At 33.1% G+C, this 21,788-nt stretch overlaps 1 protein-coding gene across 3 annotated transcripts in view; it reads left to right on the top strand.

Moving 5' to 3' along the window:
* Window positions 1–21,788, top strand: part of Map4k5 (mitogen-activated protein kinase kinase kinase kinase 5) — a 99,050-nt gene that overhangs the window by 12,060 nt on the left and 65,202 nt on the right. For all 3 annotated transcript variants that reach the window (XM_047539044.1, XM_047539042.1, XM_047539043.1), the window contains exon 3: window positions 10,064–10,121. In XM_047539044.1, coding sequence (XP_047395000.1) covers window positions 10,064–10,121 — 58 coding nt within the window. The remainder of the gene's footprint in view (window positions 1–10,063; window positions 10,122–21,788) is intronic.

Raw genomic sequence — 21,788 nt, 5'->3', positions numbered from 1 at the left:
AGGGTGAAAGACGGGTTTAATTTCATTTTGCTACATATGGATTTCCAGTTTTCCCACCACCATTTGTTGAATAGCTATCTTTTTTTCCAGTGTATATTTTTGGCACCTTTGTCTGGTCTGAGATAACTGTATTTATATGGGTTTGCATCTGTGTCTTCTATTCTGTACCACTAGTTTATGTGTCTGTTTTGGTGCCAATACCATGCTGTTTTTGTTAATGTGGCTCTGTAGTATAATTTAAGGTGTGGTATTGTGATGCCGGCTGCTTCACTTTTCTGGCTAAGGATTGCTTTGGCTATTCTGGGCCTCTTATTTTTCCAAATGAATTTCATGATTGCTTTTTTCTATTTCTATGAAGAATGTTATTGGGATTTTAATAGAAATTGCATTAAATCTATATAGCACTTTTGGGGCTGGGGAGATATCTCAGTTGGTAGAGTGCTTGCTTTATAAGCACAAGGCCCAGGGTTCGATCCCCAGCACTTAAAAAAAAAAAAAAAAAAGAAACCAACTGCCTGTAGTGAATGATACTCCACAAATCCTGCTCTATATAGCACTTTTGGTAATATGGGCATTTTGACAATATTAATTCTGCCTATCCAAGAGCATTGGAGATCTTTCCATCTTCTAAGCTCTTCTTCAGTTTCTTTCTTTAGTGTTCTGTAGTTTTCATTGTAGAGGTCTTTCAACTCTTTTGTTAGATTCCCAAATATTTTTTTGAGACTCTGGAGTGGTTTGCTAATTGCTCTTTTAGTGGATTCATCACTGATGTGTAAGAATGCATTTGATTTATGGGTGTTAATTTTATATCCTGCTACTTTGCTGAATTTATTTATTAGTTCGAGAAGATTTCTAGTTGAAATTTTTGGATCTTCTAAATGTAGACTCATATCATCAGCAAATATTGATAGTTTGAGTTCTTTTCCTATTTGAATTCCTTTAATTTCTTTCTTCTAATTGCTCTGTCTAGAGTTTCAAGGACGATATTGAATAAAAGTGGTAAAAGAGGACATCCTTGTCTTGTTCCAGTTCTTGGAATACTTTTAATTTTTCTCCATTTAAAATGATGTTGGCCTTGGATTTAGCATATTAGCTTTTACAGTTTTGAGGTATGTTCCTGCTATCCCTGTTTTTTCTAGTATTTTGAACATGAAGAGGTGCTGTATTTTGTCAAATGCTTTTTCTGCATATATTGAGATGATCATTTGATTCTTGTCTTTAAGTCTATTTATTGATGTGATGAATCACATTTATTGTTTTCCATATGTTGAACTAACCTTGTGTCCCTGGGATGAACCTCACTTGATCCTGGTGCACTATCTTTTTAATATGTTTTTGTATATGAACAAATCATTCTTTTAAAAAATTAGAGCCAGTACTAGTGATTGAAAGTTCACTTCTTTCCCTCTAAAATGCTAGCACTATCCTTCGTTTCCTTTGCCTTTTAAGACCTCCAGATAATTAACTCAATTTAAGTAATTGTCTGCAAGGAACTCTCTTTTAATAAAATCAGTTTAACAAAATCAGGAAAGTGTTGGGAAAAGTCTTTTCAGAGACAAGTGAATATCCAGACTGGGCAGAAGGTTTTAGTGTGACCTGAGATATAAATCATGTGAAACAGATTTTGGCTTCAGGCTCTGAATTTGTGTGCCTAGTAGGGGAGGAACCCTGCTGTACGGCCTGCTTCCAAGGAGAGAGAGCACCTGTCCAGGCTTGTGTAACTGTGTGGAAATCAGCTTGGAAATAACTTGCTCCACAAAAATTAAGGAACATGGTTGAATGGGAGGACTAGAATAAGTGAGTTTAAAGGGATGAGGTGCTGATCAGAAGTACAGTGTTTGAAAGCAAGTTTCTGACAGACCCAGGAGTGAGCAACTAGAGAGTGGATCTGAGTGTTCAGGTCACCAGGAATGGAGCAAGAGAAGGGTTAGAGAGGAAAGAACAAGGAAGGTTATCCAAGACATTCATATATGATAGCTACAGGAAGATAGTGGGTACACTTCAATGGAATCTTCTCTCTCACCATCTGTCTCCTCCTCAGAGTCTTATATTATGCAAGATCATTTTACTTCTTTGAACTGTTCACAATTTCTCCTGTCTTTATTCCTTTGCCTGGAATTCTGTCATCCATAATCCTTTACCCTGTCCCCGACTCCTGCCAAGAATGTCTTTTATTAGGTTTCATTTTAGATTTACTTTTTCCTGGAAACATTTTCTCTGATCCACTTTAACTGGGCTCAGAACCCTCCTGTGTTGAATCATGTCTGAGAGCATTTCTCATACTATACTGTGTTTGCTGTTCACAGTTTTCTCTCTCTCTCTCTCTCTCTCTCTCTCTCTCTCTCTCTCTCTCTCTCTCTCTCTCTCTCCCTCCCTCCCTCCCTCCCTCCCTCCCTCCCTCCCTCCCTCCCTCTCCCCCTCTCTCCCTCCCTCCCTCCCTCTCCCCCTCTCTCCCTCCCTCCCTCCCTCTCCCCCTCTCTCCCTCTCTCCCTCTCTTTCTCTTTCTCTCCAACTGATAAAAGCTCCCTGTAGACAGGAACTGGTTTTGTTTCATTACATTCTCAGAATCATCAATAGTGTCTGGCATTTAGTAGATATTCAGCACTATTTATTGGTGAATGTACCGGTTGAAAAGTGGTCTATAAAGAATTGGGTACAGCCAGACTTGGTGTCACCCGTTTATAATCCCAGCAACTGAGGAGGCTGAAGCAGAAAGATTGCAAGTTTAAGGGCAGCCTGGGCAATTGAGCAAGCCCTTGTCTCAAAATAAAAAGAACTGGGGTTGTAGCTCAGTGATAGAGCACCCCTGGTTTCAGTCCAAAAAATAATAAATGAATAAATAAATAAATAAATAATTTTGTTAAAGGACTGAGAATGTATCTCAGTGGTAGAGCACTTGCCTAGCATGTGTGAGGACCTGGATTTAAATCCCAGTACTGGGGTGGCGGTTGGGTGGGAGCATCAAACAGAATCAGGTACAGAGATTTTATAGCCTATGACATAATGGACTACTTCTTTTGTACTGAACCAGTTACTTTACATTTTTCTAACCTTCTATCTGCTATGTTGCCACTCTTGTATTGTTTTTGGTTTTAAATCTGAGATGTATAACTCTGACCCTGAGGAGCTATGACTGACCACTACAGAAATAATTTGTTAAATACTGAGACTTCTGGATTTACTATTGTTATGTTAAATAATATTTTTGGAGGAAGGGGGCATATTTAAAATTGAAGCTCCACTTGGCTTCATGAAAAGTTTTGTAACCTCAAAAGTATGCAGGAAGAAAGTTAACTGGGGGTAGAATGTGGGCTTAATGCAAGGACCAGTAAATGAATTACAAGAGTTTTTTCATTTATCTTCCTGGTGACCCATCTTGGTTACCACAGATTTATGCTGACTGTCCTTACTTGCCATTTTCTTTTTTCTTTTTTTTTTTTCTTCTGATACCAACTTTAAAAAAATTCTCTTCTAGCTTCATGGTTACTATGATACATAATGCATGGAGTCATATCTTCCAATTCTGTGTTGAAAACTTGTATCTAAAATATTTAGACTTTTTCTTTAATAATTTTTGAAAATTAAAAATTATTAAAATTTTTATAGCAGGTGGGAAAATTCACTAGTTACAAAATTGGTAACTGTAATATTGTTGAAATGAAAATGGCTTAATTAGGAAAATTAGTATCTTTAAATTTTTTTCTTGGTACAAGTAGAAATTCATCAGTATCTTTTTATTGTTAATTAAATGTAGAAGACAGAAGGGTTTGAGTTAAAGTACTTGTAGTAAACTGATTTAGAACCATGAAATAAGAAATGAAAGGAAAGTACATTGGTAAATTTAATTGAAAAAGTTCTATGGATTTTATAGGGACATTGATCTCATTTATTATGAAATTTTTTCCAGAAAAAAATTGGTAAAATTCTTACTAATTTTAGTTTCTGATTAGTAAGAGTTAACTAAGATATGTAACTGTACTAATGTTTTATTGAATTTCTGGGTATTTAGTATATTTAAGTTTGACTATCACTGCATACCAATAACTTACTAAAATTAATGGGAATTAAATATATTTAGATTCCTTTTAGAGGTTCTATGGTACTTCAGTTAGTTCCTTTTGTAAACAATGCACAATCTCCAGTTTCTTGTATGTTAAAGTTAAAAAAGACTTGAGACTATAATATTTAACTTCTTAAAGGGAGATGTTGGATTTCAAAAATTGGCATTCAAAAGTCCAAAACTGTCTTGAATTATATTGTGAAATTGTAAAGCTAAATTTCTGGAAGATCTCTTGAATTGAATCTGTAAAGTCTCTGTTTAGAAGGTCTTTTTTTCTGAAAGCCTCTTTGCCTTTCATTATAAAAGAGCCTGGTACTGCTTTCTGTTTTAAAAATCCAGCTGGAAAATTACAGAGTACAAACACTTGCCCATCGGTTCTTCATTTGGAAAGAACAAAAATATGTCTTCAAATGGAGACTGACATTTAAATATTTATTCCTATCACTGGAGTTATAATTTCTATTCTTTATTTTATACTTTCCAAACTACATATATTTTGTCTTCTGCATAGTGTGGCTCAATTTAAAATACCATCTTTATTTTATGTGGTTCTGTTATTGTTATGCAAATCCTCCAATGATCTGTTTTTTTTTCTGAACCCCTCTCAAAAAAATATCAAGGTGTCCTGTATCTTCATTTTGGTTCTGTTGTGTTGAAACAATATATTTGTGTTGATTCTAATTTTTAAAATAGACTCATAAATGTGTCTGAAGATACATATATTTTTATAAATAATTTCATATATATTTTTTAAAAAATTAATAGACAATTTTTATTGTAGTTTCAGATTTTTAGAATCAGTGAGCAGATAATACATAGTTATGTTTATCCACCCCCTACTAACCTGCAGTTTCCCCTTTTATTAACATCTTGCATTAGAATGATACATCTGTTAACAGTTATTAAATCAAAATTGATATTATTCACTATAGTACATAGTTTACATTGTTTCATTCTTTGTATTGTACATTCTATGGGTTTTGACAAATACATGAAGTGTTCATTTTTACAGTTTCATACAGAATGGTCACTGCCCTAAGAATCCTCTCAACTTCACCTATTCATTCTTCCCCCTATTAAGCTCCCGGCAACTATTGCTTTTTTTTTTTTTTTAACTGCCTATCTAGTTTTGCTTTTTCAAGAATGCCATATAGCTAGACTGGCTTCTTTCACTTTGCAATATATATTTAAGTTTCCTTCTTGTCTTTTCATGGCTTGATGGCTCATTTTTTTTCAATCACTGAATAATATTCCACTATACAGATCAGTTTGTTTATTCATTCTCATGTTGAAGGAAATCATGGCTGCTTCCAGCTTTGGACAATTATAAATAATGACTGCTATAAACATTTGTTTGCAAGTTTTTGTGTAGACATAGGTTTTGAACTCGGGTTCTTGCTTCGGGATGGGGATTCCTGGGTCATATGGCAAAACTATGTTTAGCTTTGGTTTAAACTGTGTAAACTACCAGCATTCTGTTTTCCGGACATATGTGCTTTTAAGAATCAGCCTAATTAGAAGTCTGGAAGGAGATACTCTAAACTGTTAGCTGTAGTTAATCATAGGATGAGACTGGGAGGAGGAGCTGTCATATTTACTAATTTATTTTGTTCTTTTAATTTTTTACAACAAATCTTAATGTTTAATAACTTTGTAATTTTTTTCTCTAAAACATTTTAATTTATAGTAACAAAAAAGGACAATGAATCAACACAAGTGAAAAGAAGACCATTTAAAATAGTATATTGTCAGTTTTATCACATTTCCTAGTTTTAGAGGATTTTAATATTTTATTCTTATTGTTTAAGTAAAGAGAATAATAACCTTCCTATAGTCATAATTGTCTATTTAGCACCTTTCAGAGCATTTGCCTAATAGCCCAGTCTTTCAAAGGATAGTGCCAGAGCTAAGCACATGCATATTTAATTCAGCATTGAGATACCAGGCAAGGCTTCCTGGAGGAGGTGATAACTAAACTGAGTCATGAAGGATAAGTGTAGGCTAAAGGGAGGGAGGAGTAGGGAAGGAGAAGGAGATTGTACCAGAGTAAGGACAGTGTTTTCAAGCTAGAGATAGGGTCATTTGCTTCTGATTAATCTGACTAAAACTAGAATTAGTTGTCCTAAGCTCTCAGAGAAACAGATCTTTTCGTTGATGCTTGTTTGATAATCTGAAATTGGGAAGTATGCACTCACGTTTTGCTTCCATTTTCCAGTGAGTGGCAGAATGCATTGTCCTAGTGCTTGTTTTGCTTGGAAAACTGAAATAATGAATCGCATAAAGATATTTCGTTGTTGGAAATGTGTTACCATCAATCACTGTCATAACAAGTTCAGACCTGAAATTTAGAACCTTGAATGGTTCTACTGTTATTCTTGGTGAGAGCACTTTTGTTACTTTCTTGTGCAATCTAGGACCCTTACACTTAAATTTTTCTTCCCAACATGTAAACTTCTCTACATCCACAAATGTTTTTCTGCGCTGTATGGGATTCCAGTGAAAACTTTTACTTAATCACTAAGGAAGATAGGGAAAGAGGGAAAGTCACGTTTACTGACATTTCGGCATAGAGGTAACTGTGTTTACTAGGTTAGGATATGGGCACATAAAAAGAAGAATTAATTGAGTCTTGTTATTTAATTTTTATCACAGTTCTTTAAGGTATATTTTAAACATGTTGGAGTATTTTTTCTTGGATCAAATTCACCTCTTGAGATTATTTCTTTAAAACTAAATGTGTACCAGGCGTGGTAGTGCATGCCTATGATCCCAGGGACTCCGGAGGCTGAATAGAAGGATCACAAACTTAAAGCCAGCCTCAGCAATTTATCAAGGCCCTAAGCAACTTAGTGAGACCCTGTCTCACAATAAAAGATAAAAAAGGGCTGGGGGTGTGGCTCAGTGGTTAAGTGCCCCTGGGCTCAATCCCTGTACCAAAAAAAAAAAAAAAGATTGTAAATGTGTGATAGTTCACACTCTGTTACAATGAAAATCATCCATAGGAATGTTAATTTAATATGAAAGATAATTAGTATATTATACTGTTGTTTTATTCTGAACAAAAGTCACCGCTGAGATCTGTTAGATATCATACAGTTAATATTTTTCTCAGGTACCTGTTGCATATTTTAAAGTAAAAGAAAATTCTCATGTTCTGAAAAGGAGTAATGAACTCTTGTTATCAGAGTACAGTTTTTTTATTGTAAACAAGTGGGGTACAACTTGTTTCTCTGTACATGAAGTAGAGGCATACCATTTGTGTAATCATATATTTACATAGGGTAATGGTGTTTGATTCATTGTTATTTTTTCCTTCCCTCCCACCCCTCTTTTCCCTCTATACAGTCCCTCCTTCCTCCATTCTTGCCTCCCTCCCACCCCCGCCATTATGTATCATCATCACTTATCAGTGAGATCATTTGTCCTTTGGTTTTTTGAGATTGGCTTATCTCACTTAACATGATATTCTCCAGCCCAGGTGGTAGTTCCAGACCCCAGAGTACAGTTCTTATATTCTAAATCTGATTCTTACCCCTGCCAGTTTAGTGACCTTGGACAGGTCATTTGATTTTACTGAGTCTTTTGTGTTTAAATAAATTAAATAATGTATATGAAGAATCCTGCAAACTACAAAACATTACAACCATAATTGCTATCTTTTTTTTTTTTTTTTTTTTGGAATTTGCCTTCTAACACATTTTATAATCCTATGAACAAGATTACTAGGAGGTCACTGATTATAACCTCTGACTCTATTTTGTATTATAAAATCTCCCTGGCATGTGAATTTTTCTGTATGTACATGTCTTTCTATAACCCAGAGGAAATTAAAATGTTGGAAGATTTTTAAAAAGCATGACATGAGGCTCACAGACAATCTTTTTATTTAAAGGCAAGGAAGGGAAGATGCTAGGAATGGTATTGAGATCTCCTAACCCTATTTTACTCTGTTTACCACAAAAGATAAGGGATATGTGAACTACTCTTTACAAAATAGTTGAGACTTCTACTGTCGATTCTGTTCTTATTCTTTTCCCTCATGTATCCCTCTCTACCATTCTGTTCTTTTTCTCACCTTTTGAAATTCATTCTAGAAGTATCTCCTAATATTCTCTTCCCTATTTTCTTTGTCATTCTTTTTTTTCCTTTAGTGATTATGACTTATTTAATCCCATGTTATACTTTCCTATTTCTTGTTGCATTTCTTATTTTTTATGTCAAGTATGAAAGTTGACATTCAATTTTAATAGTAAAAAATGTGAATTTTATTTTCACATAAGGTATATCACTGGGCATAATGAAGATGAGTACCCATATTTATGGTGAGAATATAATGGCACAATGCTTTTAGACTATTTTGACATGTTGACAGCTTAATTTTGATCTAAAATTCCATATCTTAGCTGGGCATGGTGGTACACTCCTTTCTTTAATCACAGAAACTCAAGAGGCTGAAGCAGAAAGATCTCAAGTTCAAGACCAGCCTGAGCAATTTAGTGAGGTCCTAAGCAACTTAGCAAGGCCCTGTCTCAAAATAAAAAATAAAATGGCCTGGGGGTGTAATCCAGTAGTAGAGGACCCCTGGGTTCAGTCCTCAGTGTGTAGGTATGTACGTATGTATGTATGTATGTATGTTTGTATGTATAAATAAATAAATAAATATTCCATATCTTAGAATCCATTCTAAAAGAAATAAGCTTAAAAAATGAAAAGGGAGCCTTAATGAAATAAATGGGGTATGATTATGTGGACTTTTCATAGCCATTGAAAATTACATGTAGCATAGAGAAAGTACATAATTTTAAAAACAAAAGTTTTTATCTACAATAGATCATGGCAGATATGTATTTAACATCCAAAGTTGATGAAAGTATAAATTCACAGCTTTTTAGAGCAATATGGCAATATATATATTCTAAATCCACGTACATTTTGCCCTAACAATTATAAGTCTAGGTTGCTTCACTGATAAGCAGATATATGCTAAAATATTTTTAGGGATAGTCATTGCAGCACTAATTACAGTAGTTCTGTCCATGAGACTTTGTGAAATGGTAAGTGCTTTCCTTTCTAGGAATTTGTTTGAAGAAAATAAGGCTGCATATGTATATATGAAACTAGATGTTTATCCCTGTATTTGTAATGATAAAATAATATTAAAATTCTAGATGTCCAACAATAGTGAATTGGTAAAATTATGTATTCTGCCAGTGAAAAATTAGGCAGCATTGCAAGTCATGTTGTAAAAGATTGTACTAGAAAGGTTATCTTCCACACACACATACTCATGTACATGCTTATATTGTGGTGAGTTGGGTGCATGTACACTAAAGTACACTAAAAGTTTTAACTCTGGGTAGTTAGATACAGATGATTTGATTTTTAATTTTTCCTTTATAGACTGGTGACTATGTTTATAATATAAATAAAACCATGGGAGGGTTTTTTTCTGCATAGAAATTTTATTTAATTTTTAATTGGCAGATATTCATGAGGTACATATAATGATTTGATACATGTGTGCATTGTGTAATGTTCAAATCAGGATAAGCATATCTATCTACTCAAACATTATTTCTTTGTGGTGAAAATATTCAAAATCCTTTCTTCTAGTTTTTTAAAAAAATATATCATACATAATTATCTATATTCCATCTATTGTACTATAGAACACCAGAAATTACTTCTCCTATCTGTAGTTTTAAAAATTGTTGAAAAAAATTAACCCGAGTGTGAAGAAAAGACTTGTAGGAATTATATCCAAAGTTTTAAACAGTAGCTATTTTTGAGTGGTGGAACTACAGGTAATTTTTAGAAATACTTTTGTGTCTTTTCTACATTTTTTCTTTGATGAGAAAATGGGTACACTCATTTTATTGGAAATAAAGGTTTTGTTTTTAGTTTTTGTTAAAGCAGTATTGATAAGTAATTAACATAGTGCCAAGTAATATGTGTGAAATTAACAAACTTAAAAAAAAATTTGTGTTTTTATTTCATTTTTAGGCCAGAAATGTACATACAGGAGAGTTAGCTGCAGTAAAAATCATCAAGTTGGAGCCTGGTATGTATTAAAACCTTCAAGACATTTTTTTTAAAACAATTTTCTTGTGCAGTTCATGAAAAGCATAGTCTATATTTCCCTCCTTGTTTTCCTTCTTCCCAAAAGAAGTCTTTATATGTTCTGGCAGTGTAGTAGAATATCTACAGTATGGTTATATTAAATTCCGTTGGAGGTCATTAAAGTTTTGATGGGACAATTTTATTGCTAAATAAAATTTGAAATGTATATATTAAAAAATTGAAATATGCATTGACTGATAATTTTAAAGTAATTTTTTGCAGTTATAGTGATTATTTTAGCTTTAGTTTTAGTTATTATGAAAATTTGATTAGAAAAGTATTCAGTGATATTTTAGGGTTATTCATATAATATTCTGGATAATGCTATTTTGTCAGCTGGTCCCTGGCTGGTTGATTTAGGTTTGATGATTCTGATGTTATTTTATTAACACATCTATATATCAGAAGACTGTTTTAAAACACACCAAATAATTCACTTTGAAAAAAAAAACCTTAAATATTATGATTTTAATTTCTTAAAAAAGTTTTTAATATGGGCAATAGTAGTTTTTGACCATGTAAGTGCATATCTTGATACTCTGTTCATTTGTAAGTTCATAAACTGAGACATATAATGTGTGACCATAATTATGCTAATTTCTTAATTTGAGCAGTTAAAATGGTTTCATATTTCAACATTTAGATCATTAAGTGTATGGTTCATTAGAAAGATTGCATTACTGAGGTAGCATATGCTAGAACACTTTAAAATTAAGCTTTCAAATATGACACGTCCTTTTACCTAACAGACAGAAGTTGTTATAATAATAACTATTTTAGAATCCTGTTACAGAGTTCCACTTAATAAGTATAGAATGATCTCTAAAATGTCACTAACACAAATAGAAGGGAATATGAGAATGGTACAAGCAATTGCCTCTCCTGGAAGAGTCACTCCAACAGAAACTCAAGTTACGTTCAAGGGGTGGTTACAGTCCAGATTCTGGTGTGGGCTCTCAGAGGAAACAAAGATCTCTTTTCTGCCTTTAATAAGTACACTGGCTTGTTATAGCAGTTTTACTTATTTGACTTAAGTATATGACTTACTTTTTATTATAATTCATTTAATGAATTTAATGAGTATGCTTTAAAAATCCTTTGAGTCTGACCTCTCCATAAACCATATATTTGAAGTAACAGAGGAAAGACAATTCAATAAAAATAAGAAAAATACATCATATGTATGATGTTACTACTTAATGTATAAGGATAAAATGCTGGGGTTATAAGTTAATACCATTTGCAAGGTTTGAATTTCTCACTTTCTATTTTTGTAAAAACTATTAATTTTGTTAGAAGTCTCTCATATATAAAGATTGGATGATATTTATACTCTTCCCCCCAAGAAATTTAGTAAATGTTGATGATGTAATCTTAGTGTTCAGCCATTTTTATATTCTGCTGGTTGCCTGTCTTTCTTTCAGGTTATTTGTCTCTTATTATTGCATTTTAGATGCTGTTTGCACCTGGAAGATTGAAAGTCTTCATTTTAAGTTTTCCCAGTTTGTCTTCTGTCTTTTCACTCCACTTTTGATGCTTGTCTGTGTGGAAGTATTTTTTTTTTCTCTTAGTGAAATTTGTTAGTCTTCCTTTCTCTCTTTTCTTCTTCCTCATAATCAACCATTTTCTAGTTGATAATTATAAAAAATTTTCACAAATTTCTCTATTTGTTTCCTTCCAAAGTTTAAATATTTGCTTCATTGGGAATGATTTTGTAATAAAGAGTGAATTCTAGGTCTATTCTTTTTTAAATGACCAGACAGTTTCCAAAGTCATTACTACATATTCTTTTATCTGCAGTTTTAAACTTTTCATTACATACTGTAATCTTCATTACTTTTATTTTTCAGCTATTTCCTTCCTCTTTTTCTATTTTTACCCCAGTAGGACACTGAATATTTTTATCAAGGAAAGAAACAAATGATATTTGTGAGATTAATTTAGATGATTTGGATTTTTTTTTTCTTTTTCCTTCATTATTTTTTAAAGGTAGATTCTTGTGCTAGGCATGGTGATACAAACTTGTATGTAATCCCAGCTACCTGGGAGGCCACAGCAGGAGGATCACAAGTTTGAGACCAACCTCGAACAACTTATCAGATCTTTCTTCATAATAAAAATACTAAAAAGCTGGGGATGAAGCTCAGTGGTACAGTGGCCCTGGATTCAATCCCCAATACCACAAAAATTTTTTTTTAAAAAATTAATGCTGGGATATAACTCAGAGGTAAAGCACCCTAGGTTTCTTTCCCAATACTGCAAAAAAGTAAACTTAAATAAAAATTTTAAAAAATGGTAAAAAGGACTGGAGAGGTAATTCTCAGTGCAAGGACTGAAGATGTAACTCAGTGGTAGAGCACCCTGAATTCAATCCTCAGTACCACACAAAAAGGAGATAGGCTCTTACTGTTGCCCAGGTGGTGCCAGACTCCTGGGTCAGGCTATCCTCCCACCTCAGCCTCCTGCGTAGCTGGGAGTATAGGCAAGGACCAGTGTGCCTGGCTCTGTTGTGTTTGTTTTGTTTTGTTTTGTTTTGCTTTGTTCATAGTCTTTCTTTGAAGCTTTTTTTAAAAATTATGCCTGGGGATTTCTTTTATTTTTGCTGCTGATAATTTGGAAGATACACAATCTATAGTTTTATTAATTGGAAGTCTTAAAAGACTTTGAATAATATGCTTACATTTGTGGGGTTTTATTATCTATCAACTTAAGTAATGAAACAGTTATCTGTTGGCCTCCTAGGTGTAAAATGTACAAATTTGCCTATTTATCCTCTTCCTGCCTATTCATCTCCTACTTTTAAGCCATTAGCTTACTGTGGGATTTTGGCTGTAGAACTTTCTGATTATATTAGGGTATGAGTATGTATTAGTCTGTTTATTTTCCTTTTAAGAACTATAGTATATGTGATCTTTATAAATGTAATGAACAGTTATTGAGACTTAGATTTATATTTGAAGTAGATTCAGTGCTCACTGTTGGTCTTTTTATACCATGTCCTTGCCATTCTGACTTATTTATTTTATATCAGCTCTCAGATAAATCATATCATTAAACAGATTTTTCGATAAGTATTAGAGTAAAACAGTATGACCCTACAAATTGTTCTTCCCAAAACTGTTCTTTCAGTCTTCCCCATTTTCATTAGTGGTTCACCAAGACAAAAATCTGGGCATTAATCTTATTTATTTTTTATTTGCACTACAGTATCAGTCTGTCAGCAAGTTCTTCATACTGCTACCAAAACACATTCTTAATTCACCTCCTTCTCTATATTGCTGTTTTACCCTCCTGGTCTTCCCATTTCTTTTTCCATACCTTCCATTTCCTAACATCTCATAAAAACTAGAGCCGTTGTAGTGAACTTTTTAAAGCATAAATCAGATCATAGCTCTCTTTTCTTCACACTTCCATGAAGCTTCCATAGCCCCTTAGAATCATGCTCAGACTTCCAGTCTTGCTCACAAAATCCTGCATGATCTGCTCTGTCTACTTTTCTGAGCTCATCATGTTCTCCTTTCCCTAATCTGCTTTCATTTTCTTTTTATTTAAGCAATCCCATATTGAACTATCCCTTCCTTTCTGTTTTTCATCTTTGCTCAGAAAGTTCCTGGTCATTTGGATCTCAGTTTAAATTCCATGTCTACAGAGAGGCCAATTTAAGGTAGTCACCCAAGTCCTTGTTTTAGTTTTTTGCCTAGGATTTGACTGATGGATGCATTTCTTTTTTAATTTTTTGTATTTGTTTGTTTCTCTCTCTTTCCTAGAGTGTATGATCCATAAGAATAGTGATCTTCTGTCTACGCTGCTTATAGTTCAGCACCTAGGACAGTATAGGCACATACTGCCAATCAATATTCTTTCTATAAAAGAATGACACAAATGTATTCTGTTGCATTTGAATAAGAATGGCCATTTGATGAGGTATGCTGATTGTGTCCCACATTCTCCTCCTGTCCTCAGAAAATCTGCAGACATTTTCTCCCTCGAATACTGCTGGAGAGAACTGTAAGGCCTGCCTGATGTTTTTCCCTGGATATTTAACTGACTTGCTGCTTCTGCCTAATTGTTGTAGCAGGTTTTATCTTTGAAAGTAGTTAACTTCAACAAAATATATTTTGTTCTTAATAATTTTCTACAGATTTTATTCCCCCTGAAGCACATTGAGCTTTTTTGTGTGCAGTTTAGATTTTTTCTCTATTTCAGCAAAGTTTCTTTTATCATTCTCGGATTTTTAAAATCTCATTACTTTAGGAATATCAGTTAATTACATTAGCTCTCCCTTACCTTTACTTCTTACCTGTTTTATTTCTAGTCATGTTTAAGTATCTTCTTTCTATATCGTGTGATTTTTTTTAAAGTCTGCTATCAATCACATCAATGACTTACTTGTTTCTAATATTACTTCTACTAGTTTCCAAGGCTTTTTTTTTAATTCTATGAAAGTATTATATTTCCTCAAACCTCCCTCCACCCCAAACTACCAGCATTCTTTTTATTTTATTTAGTTGCCTTAACTTACCTAAACTTTTGTTTTGTTTTGTCTTTCCTTTCATTTCCTTGAAAGTTTGAAATACTATTGTCTAAAGTTTTCTTCTCTCTTTTTTCTTTTTTTGTGGTGCTGGGGATCTAACCCAGGGCTTGACACGTGCTAGGCAAACACTCTACCACTGATCTATTCCCCCAGCTAAAATTTGCTTTCAAAGTAAGTTTTCCATGTCTTTTGTATCCTATATATGCTGCTTTTTTATTGCTATAGAATTTTAGAGAGGGATCAATGTTTGTTTAACATTGTCCGTAAAACTAAAGTAGATGGTGTTTTTCACATTTGTGAACAGACATTGGTGATATTTATGTCATAACTATGATGGTATACTAATGAATTTTCCCAGTATTCAGTTCAGATTCTTCAAAAAATCTGGAGGCAGCTGTATTTTAAAAAAAGAATTCTCTATTTAGCAGCTTTAAAATTATTGCACCAAAGCCAGTATAATAGAAAAGTGCTTCCTTGTATTTATTTAACAGATGAATTGGTTTAGAATTATATTTAGACATGAAAAGATAATTATTTGCCAGTGTAACTTAGGAAAAGCTTTGTGTCTGGTAAAACATAAACAAGATTTTTTTTTTAAGTAAATGGAAGTCCCAGCTGTAGGCTTAAGAGCACCCTTCCCACACACACAATTTAAATAGGATTTATAGTTATTTTAGAGTTCCAAATTTTGTTGTAGATTTACTGACTTACCACTGGCAGTTTAATTTTATTATAATAGTATAGTCAAAATTTTACTGAAACAGATTGCTTTTGAGACTCTTCTTACTAGTCTTTAAAATGCTAAGTTAGCCTTAGAGTTAAGAATAAAAATGAATTAGCATAGAGAACTGTTTTTTTTACTTAGCCACAAAAATAACTGTGAAAGGGATGGGGCTGTAGTTCAGTAGTAGAGTGCTTGCCTGTGTGTCTGGAACCTTGGGTTCAATCCCCAGCATCACAAAAATAAAAATAAATTGTGAAAGAAAATGAAGTCAGCATTCTTTCCTATATCACTATGTTCTTGTTGCCCTTTGTATACACAAGAGAACGATTGTTTTCAGGAATGTTTTAACCATTTCTATCACATTTTTATAGTAGATACTTATTAAATATAGTCACCATTTTAACAAAAGGTGGCATTAAATAGAATTTGACTTACCAATGATCAGTGTTGAAAATATTACCAGGAATGATACTGTTATGTTAGCTGCATTTTTCATCTCTGGTCAGGCCTCAGGAATGCCCTAGAAAAGCAGACAGATATTATAATGTGTGCCACCATGTTTTCCTGTCTTATGTCTGAATTTCGGCCCACTGTCTAATGCATTTTACAGATGCTTATTTTGCTCAAAAGTCTGTAGCTCTTGGTGGCCTACAGCCAGAGAAGGAACAAAATTCCTGGGAAAACTGACCATTAGAACTTTCCTTTCTCCTTTCCTTTCATTCCATTTTTCCTCTATTGTGGTGAAACTACATAATATTTTTAAACAGGCAAATTATAGTATGTTAAATATTGTGATGCTTGCTTACAAGGGATGGAATTTTAAGAAAATCACTGCCCTGGATGATTACTGTTGTCTGTTCACTTGCTCAGTTTTTAAAATGCTAAATTGGAAATATTCATTAAAGAATTGAGTATTTTAAGTTAGTTATGTCTCCTTAAAGAGTTTTCAAAATAAGTAGGAACCTTTAAGTACTTTTGAATAAATGTCTAAGATTTTTCTTATACTATCAGAAAATACTTCATCCTGTTTCCTAGAAATATAAGCTGAGAAAATAGAGTAAATGGAACAAAGTGAAGATGTGTACAAAGACTTAAGCAGTCATTAGTTTGCATTGTGAATGTTTTTAAACAATTACTAAAGCAAGCACTTGGCCAAATAGATCAAGTGTCAGCTAGTCTATCTAATTTAGTGGTAAGATCTTGCTTTATAGAAACTCTTATTTAAAAATCTAGCAATCTTGATTTTTTTAAATAATTTATTTATTTTGATTCATTGTAAACATGCAGTACAATTTGTTTCTCTGGTTGTACATAGAGTCACACCATTTGTGTAATCATACATGTACATAGGGTAATGATGTTTGTCTCATTCTGTAATTTTTCCTTTTCCCCACCCCTCCCACCCTCTTTTTCCTCTATACAATCCATTCTTCAATAAAGTAAAATATTTGTACCTTGTCTTCACTGTGTGGACACTTTAAGTCTGAACTGATGAAAAATGTTAATTTGAGGGACTAGTGTACATCAAAAATGTTATTTTTATTGGTTTAAAATAATAAATGCAGAAAACTAATAAAGGTTAAGTAGAAACTTTGTGTCATTTAAAAAATATGTAAAAATCATTTGTAATGCTAAGACAGTTTCCAAATTTGTTTTGAACACAAGATAAAAATGAAATAAAGATACTTTTGTATCACTTTGTAGTAAAAAAAAAAAAAAAGAACCTACAATGTCAGATTCTAAATTGCTGATATTGATAGGTATTTTCTCTCTAGGTAAGTTTTTGGAGGGATTTTCTCTCCAAATGAGTTTTCAGAATCTAAGATGGGCATTCTAAAGAAAATGTACTATTAGAAATGAAATTCCATTTAACATTATACATTCATTTTACTCAATGGAAAACGATCATATATCATATTACCAACCAAGTCAGTCAAATTCACACGATTGCCACCCTGTGTCACTGTATTTTTCATGCTGATATGCAGTTTAGTGAATCAAATATTTAATATTGGATTAATTGATTTTCTGAAAACAATACTGCTAACCTGCCACTAAAATCAGTTTTCCCTTTGGTGTCTGTTCATTTCATAAACTTCAGAAATGTATTTAATACATAATAGTGCAGAAAACTTTTATTGTTATTTGATAATTGCGAATGTTAATTAAAATATCTAATTTTTATGTTGAACTTTTTCTGTGAATCTTTTAAAAATCTTACTTATTTGGGGGAATGTACTAGGGATTAAACCCACAGACACTTTACTACTGAGCTACATCTCTGGCTCTTTTTATTTTGTATTTTAAGCAGAGTCTCACCAAGTTGCTTAGAGCCTTGTTAAGTTGGGGAAGCTGGCCTTGAATTTGCTATCTTCTCTTCAGCTTCCTGAGTTGCTGCGATCACAGGCATGCAACACCCCACCCAGCAAATGTTATAAAATGTTAAAGGTTACTTGTACATATTTTTAAAATATATGTTTAAAAAGAATTTTTTTTTCAAAACTTGAACATCCAACTTTAGTAAAATCACTAAATTAGACTTTATTCACATAATTAAAAATTTTTATTAAGGTATACAGCATGTCATAAAATTTACCATCTTAACCATTTTTAAGTGTATAGTTTTAGCTATGTTAAATGTATTTGCATTGTTGTGAAGTCAAAGTTGAAACTCTGTATCTATTAAAACAACTTCCCTTCCCACAGCTGATAATAACCACCATTCTACTTTCTGTATCTATGAATCTGTTTTAGATATTCCATATAAGTGGAATCATATGGTATTTATAATTTTCATTTATAATAACATCCTTAAGGTTTATCCATGTGCACCATGTAGCAGTTTTCTTTTTAAGATCGCACATATGTATATATGACATTTTGTTTGTCCATCCATCTGGGGATGGACATTTGGGTTGCTTCTACCACTTGGCTATTGTGAATAGTGCTGCTGAACATGGGCATGCAAATTTATCTCTTTGAGAGTCTAGATATATTCTTGGGATATATATATACCTAGAAATGGGATAACTAGATCACAGGGTAACTCTATTTTGGGACACTACACAAATTGGATTTCCAGGGCCTCATGTACTTTACCACTGAACTACACCCCCAACCCTAACACACAGTTACTATACAGTTAGTGCCATACCATTTTTCATAACATTTGCACCATTTTACAGTCTGATCAGTGATACACAGGGTTCCAACTTATTCACATCCCTTCCATCTGTTATAATTTTATGTTTTATAGAAACCCATCCTAATCAGGACAAGGTTATATCTCATTGTAGTTTTGATTTGCATACCTGTGATTAGTGTTGTTGAGGGTCTTTTGTGTGCTTATTGGCCATTTGTATGTCATCTTTGGGAGAAATGTCTGTTCAAAGCCTTTGCCTGTTCTTTTGTTTGTTTGTTTGTTTTAAATCAAGGTATTAGATTATTGTTGAGTTGTCGGAGCTCTTTATATATTCTGAATATTAACTCCCTAATAGATATATTGTTTGTTTGCAAATATTTTCTACCATTCCTTGTTTTACCTTTGCACTCTGTTGACTGTGTCCTTTGATAAACAAAAATTTTAAGTTGTTAAACTTAAATAGTCCCAATTGATTGTTTTTGTTATCTGTGTTTTTGGTGTCATATCAAGAAGACATTGCCAAATTTAATGTCATGAAGCTTTTCCTCTGTGATTTTTTTTTCTAGGAGTTTGAGAGTTTGGGGTCTTATGTTTAGGTGTTAAATTATTTTGAGTAAATTTTTGTATATTGTTTAAGGTAAGAGTCCATCTTAATTCATTTGCATGTGGATATCTAGTTTTTCCAACACTGTTTTTTGAAGAGATTGTTCTTTGTTGAGTGAACTTGATACCCTTTTCAAAGATCAGTAGAACAGATAAATGAAGAATATACCTAGAACTGCAATTTACACACTAAGCTTTATGTGTTAAAGAACAAACAGTTCCCAGATATGACTTATACTTGTGAAGTCTTCCTTCCAGTTACAACTGTTGAAAATTGTAGCTCACTTTCATGAAGACCCCACCTTTCCTGGTAGATACAGTACATAACTGCTGCTGGGGACATAGTCTTGGGATGGAACTAAGCCAATTTTCCCTAATAAGTAGTGGTTTGTTACTAGTAGTATTAATTTAGCTATATTATTGACATATATAGGTCAGTTTAAGAATTTAGACACCATTGAAAAGTTAGTACCATATGTCAGAAAATCTGTCTTAAATCCCAGACTTAATTGAAACACAACTAAGATGTAAGACTTATATGCACATTTAAGAGCCAATAAATGGGAATCCAAAGAATTGTCTGTATTAATGAAGTTAGGTGCTTCTTTACTCTTCTTTCCTTTTTCTTTCTTTCTCCCCCTACTCCCCCCCCCTTTTTTTTTTTCCTGAGACAATGTCTCCCTGTGTTGCCCAGGCTCATCTTGAACTCATGGCTCAAGTGACCATCCTACCTCAGCTTTCAAAGGGCCTGGGCTACTGGAATGTGCTACCATGCCATGCTTCATGTCCTCTTGATAAAATGACAGGAAGGGTAGAATGTAGCCAATTTGTTGGACACTGGTATGTGTAAAGTTCTGCTAGTGCAATGGCACATGCCTGCAATCCCATAACTCAGGAAGCTGAGGCAGGAGGATCACAAGCCTAGACAATTTACTGAGACCCTGTCTCAAAATGAAAAGTAAAAGGACTGGGAGTGTAGCTCAATGATAAGAGAATCCTGGGTTCAATGCCCAGTACTAGAGGGAGGGAAAAAAAAAAAAAAAAAAAAAGAATAAGTTCTAATGCTATTATGGAAAAAGCTCAAGCAGTGCCTTTCCACTGAGGCAGGCAAACTTTTACTGTAGCCTTTAGGCCTTCCTCATTCCTCTGCCTACCTGTAGGTGGGCGTCTTTTATTTTGTATTATTTCTATTGATCCCCTTTCATTGGCTGACCATTAAACTTAAGTAATGATTTATGTACTACATATTTCCCAGTTTACAAGTAAAAACTATAAAGATGTTTTACTCAGAATTTTATGCAGTTAGAAGATTGTACCCTCATTGACTGACTTAATCCTGTAAAATTGGTAACACTAAATCCTGTGACTGAATTATCAGTAAATGTTTATATGCAGTGATTGTTGAAAAGAGTTCCTAGACTATAAATGAATTGGGTGTATGAGAGCTAAACTAAATTTGTGTTTCAGTTACAACAATGATTGATTCTTTACAGAGTACTTATGGCATAGCAAAAGTATTTAAAGTTTTGTTTCGGGTCCAAATGGAAAGAATTGAAAATACAAATAGGAGCTATCTCTGGCTTATGTGAAGGTTTTTTTTTTAATTTTTTTTAGTATATTTTTTAGATGTTGATAGACCTTTATTTTATTCATTTATTTATATGTGTTGCTGAGTCACAACTCCAGCCCTTGTGTGAAGATTTTGTTTCAGAGTTTTTCTTTCTTGACCCCGTGCAATTTTTAAAGATGACTTCAAGTTACTGCTAGAATCTATCAACACCACTGATTTTAAATCTGACATTGCTTTTCAAAAGACCACTGTAAAACAGTATCTAAGAAAAATATTTTTATAATGATGTCCTAACAAAGAACATGTTTTTAAATCTTCCTGTGTTTCTAACATATAGTAATATTACTATTGTATTTATTCTCTCAAATGTGCTAAATGCATATGTACAATAACTTTCTCACAACATTCCCAGCTGAGGGTAATACATAATCAGAAACATAGGGACATAAGAATTTGTTACCAAAATCATTAGCAATTTACCATTACTGAAATGTAGGGAATATATGACTAAGTAGTATATAAGGAAGCTAAATAGTAGAATGAATCCAGATTCTGCTTAACAAATAACTGACTCAGAAAGTTCAAGTTGCTGAAATTCTAGTATATGTCCGAACTAGGATTTTAATCCAGCTATGTGTATTCCAGAATTCAAGCTCTTAATGGCTATGTTATGGTACCTTTATATAATGCACATGCAATCATTCTACTTGCTCATAAATGCCTTTTACTGAAATAAACTACACTTTGATATAAAATAGTGTAACAGTACCACTAGGTAGTAGTCTCATAATCATCATAAAATTCCCAGTAATAGTATCTTTTTTATATAACTTGTTTCTAGTTAAGCAGTTCAAACAGGTTTGTGAGACACATATTGGAAAATACAGATAAGAAAGGAAGCAAAATTGACTTTACTTCCACCATTGCATGCTTTTTAAACACTCTTTCAGTGCTCATATGTATTTAAGTGATATATATCTAAATCTTCCCTTTTCACTTAGCATGAACATGTTTTCATATTTAGAATTTAAGAGT

The sequence above is a fragment of the Sciurus carolinensis genome, chromosome 2 (assembly GCF_902686445.1).
Source record: "Sciurus carolinensis chromosome 2, mSciCar1.2, whole genome shotgun sequence".
Taxonomy (NCBI): domain Eukaryota; kingdom Metazoa; phylum Chordata; class Mammalia; order Rodentia; family Sciuridae; genus Sciurus; species Sciurus carolinensis.
This window is presented reverse-complemented; position numbering and strand designations above follow the sequence as displayed.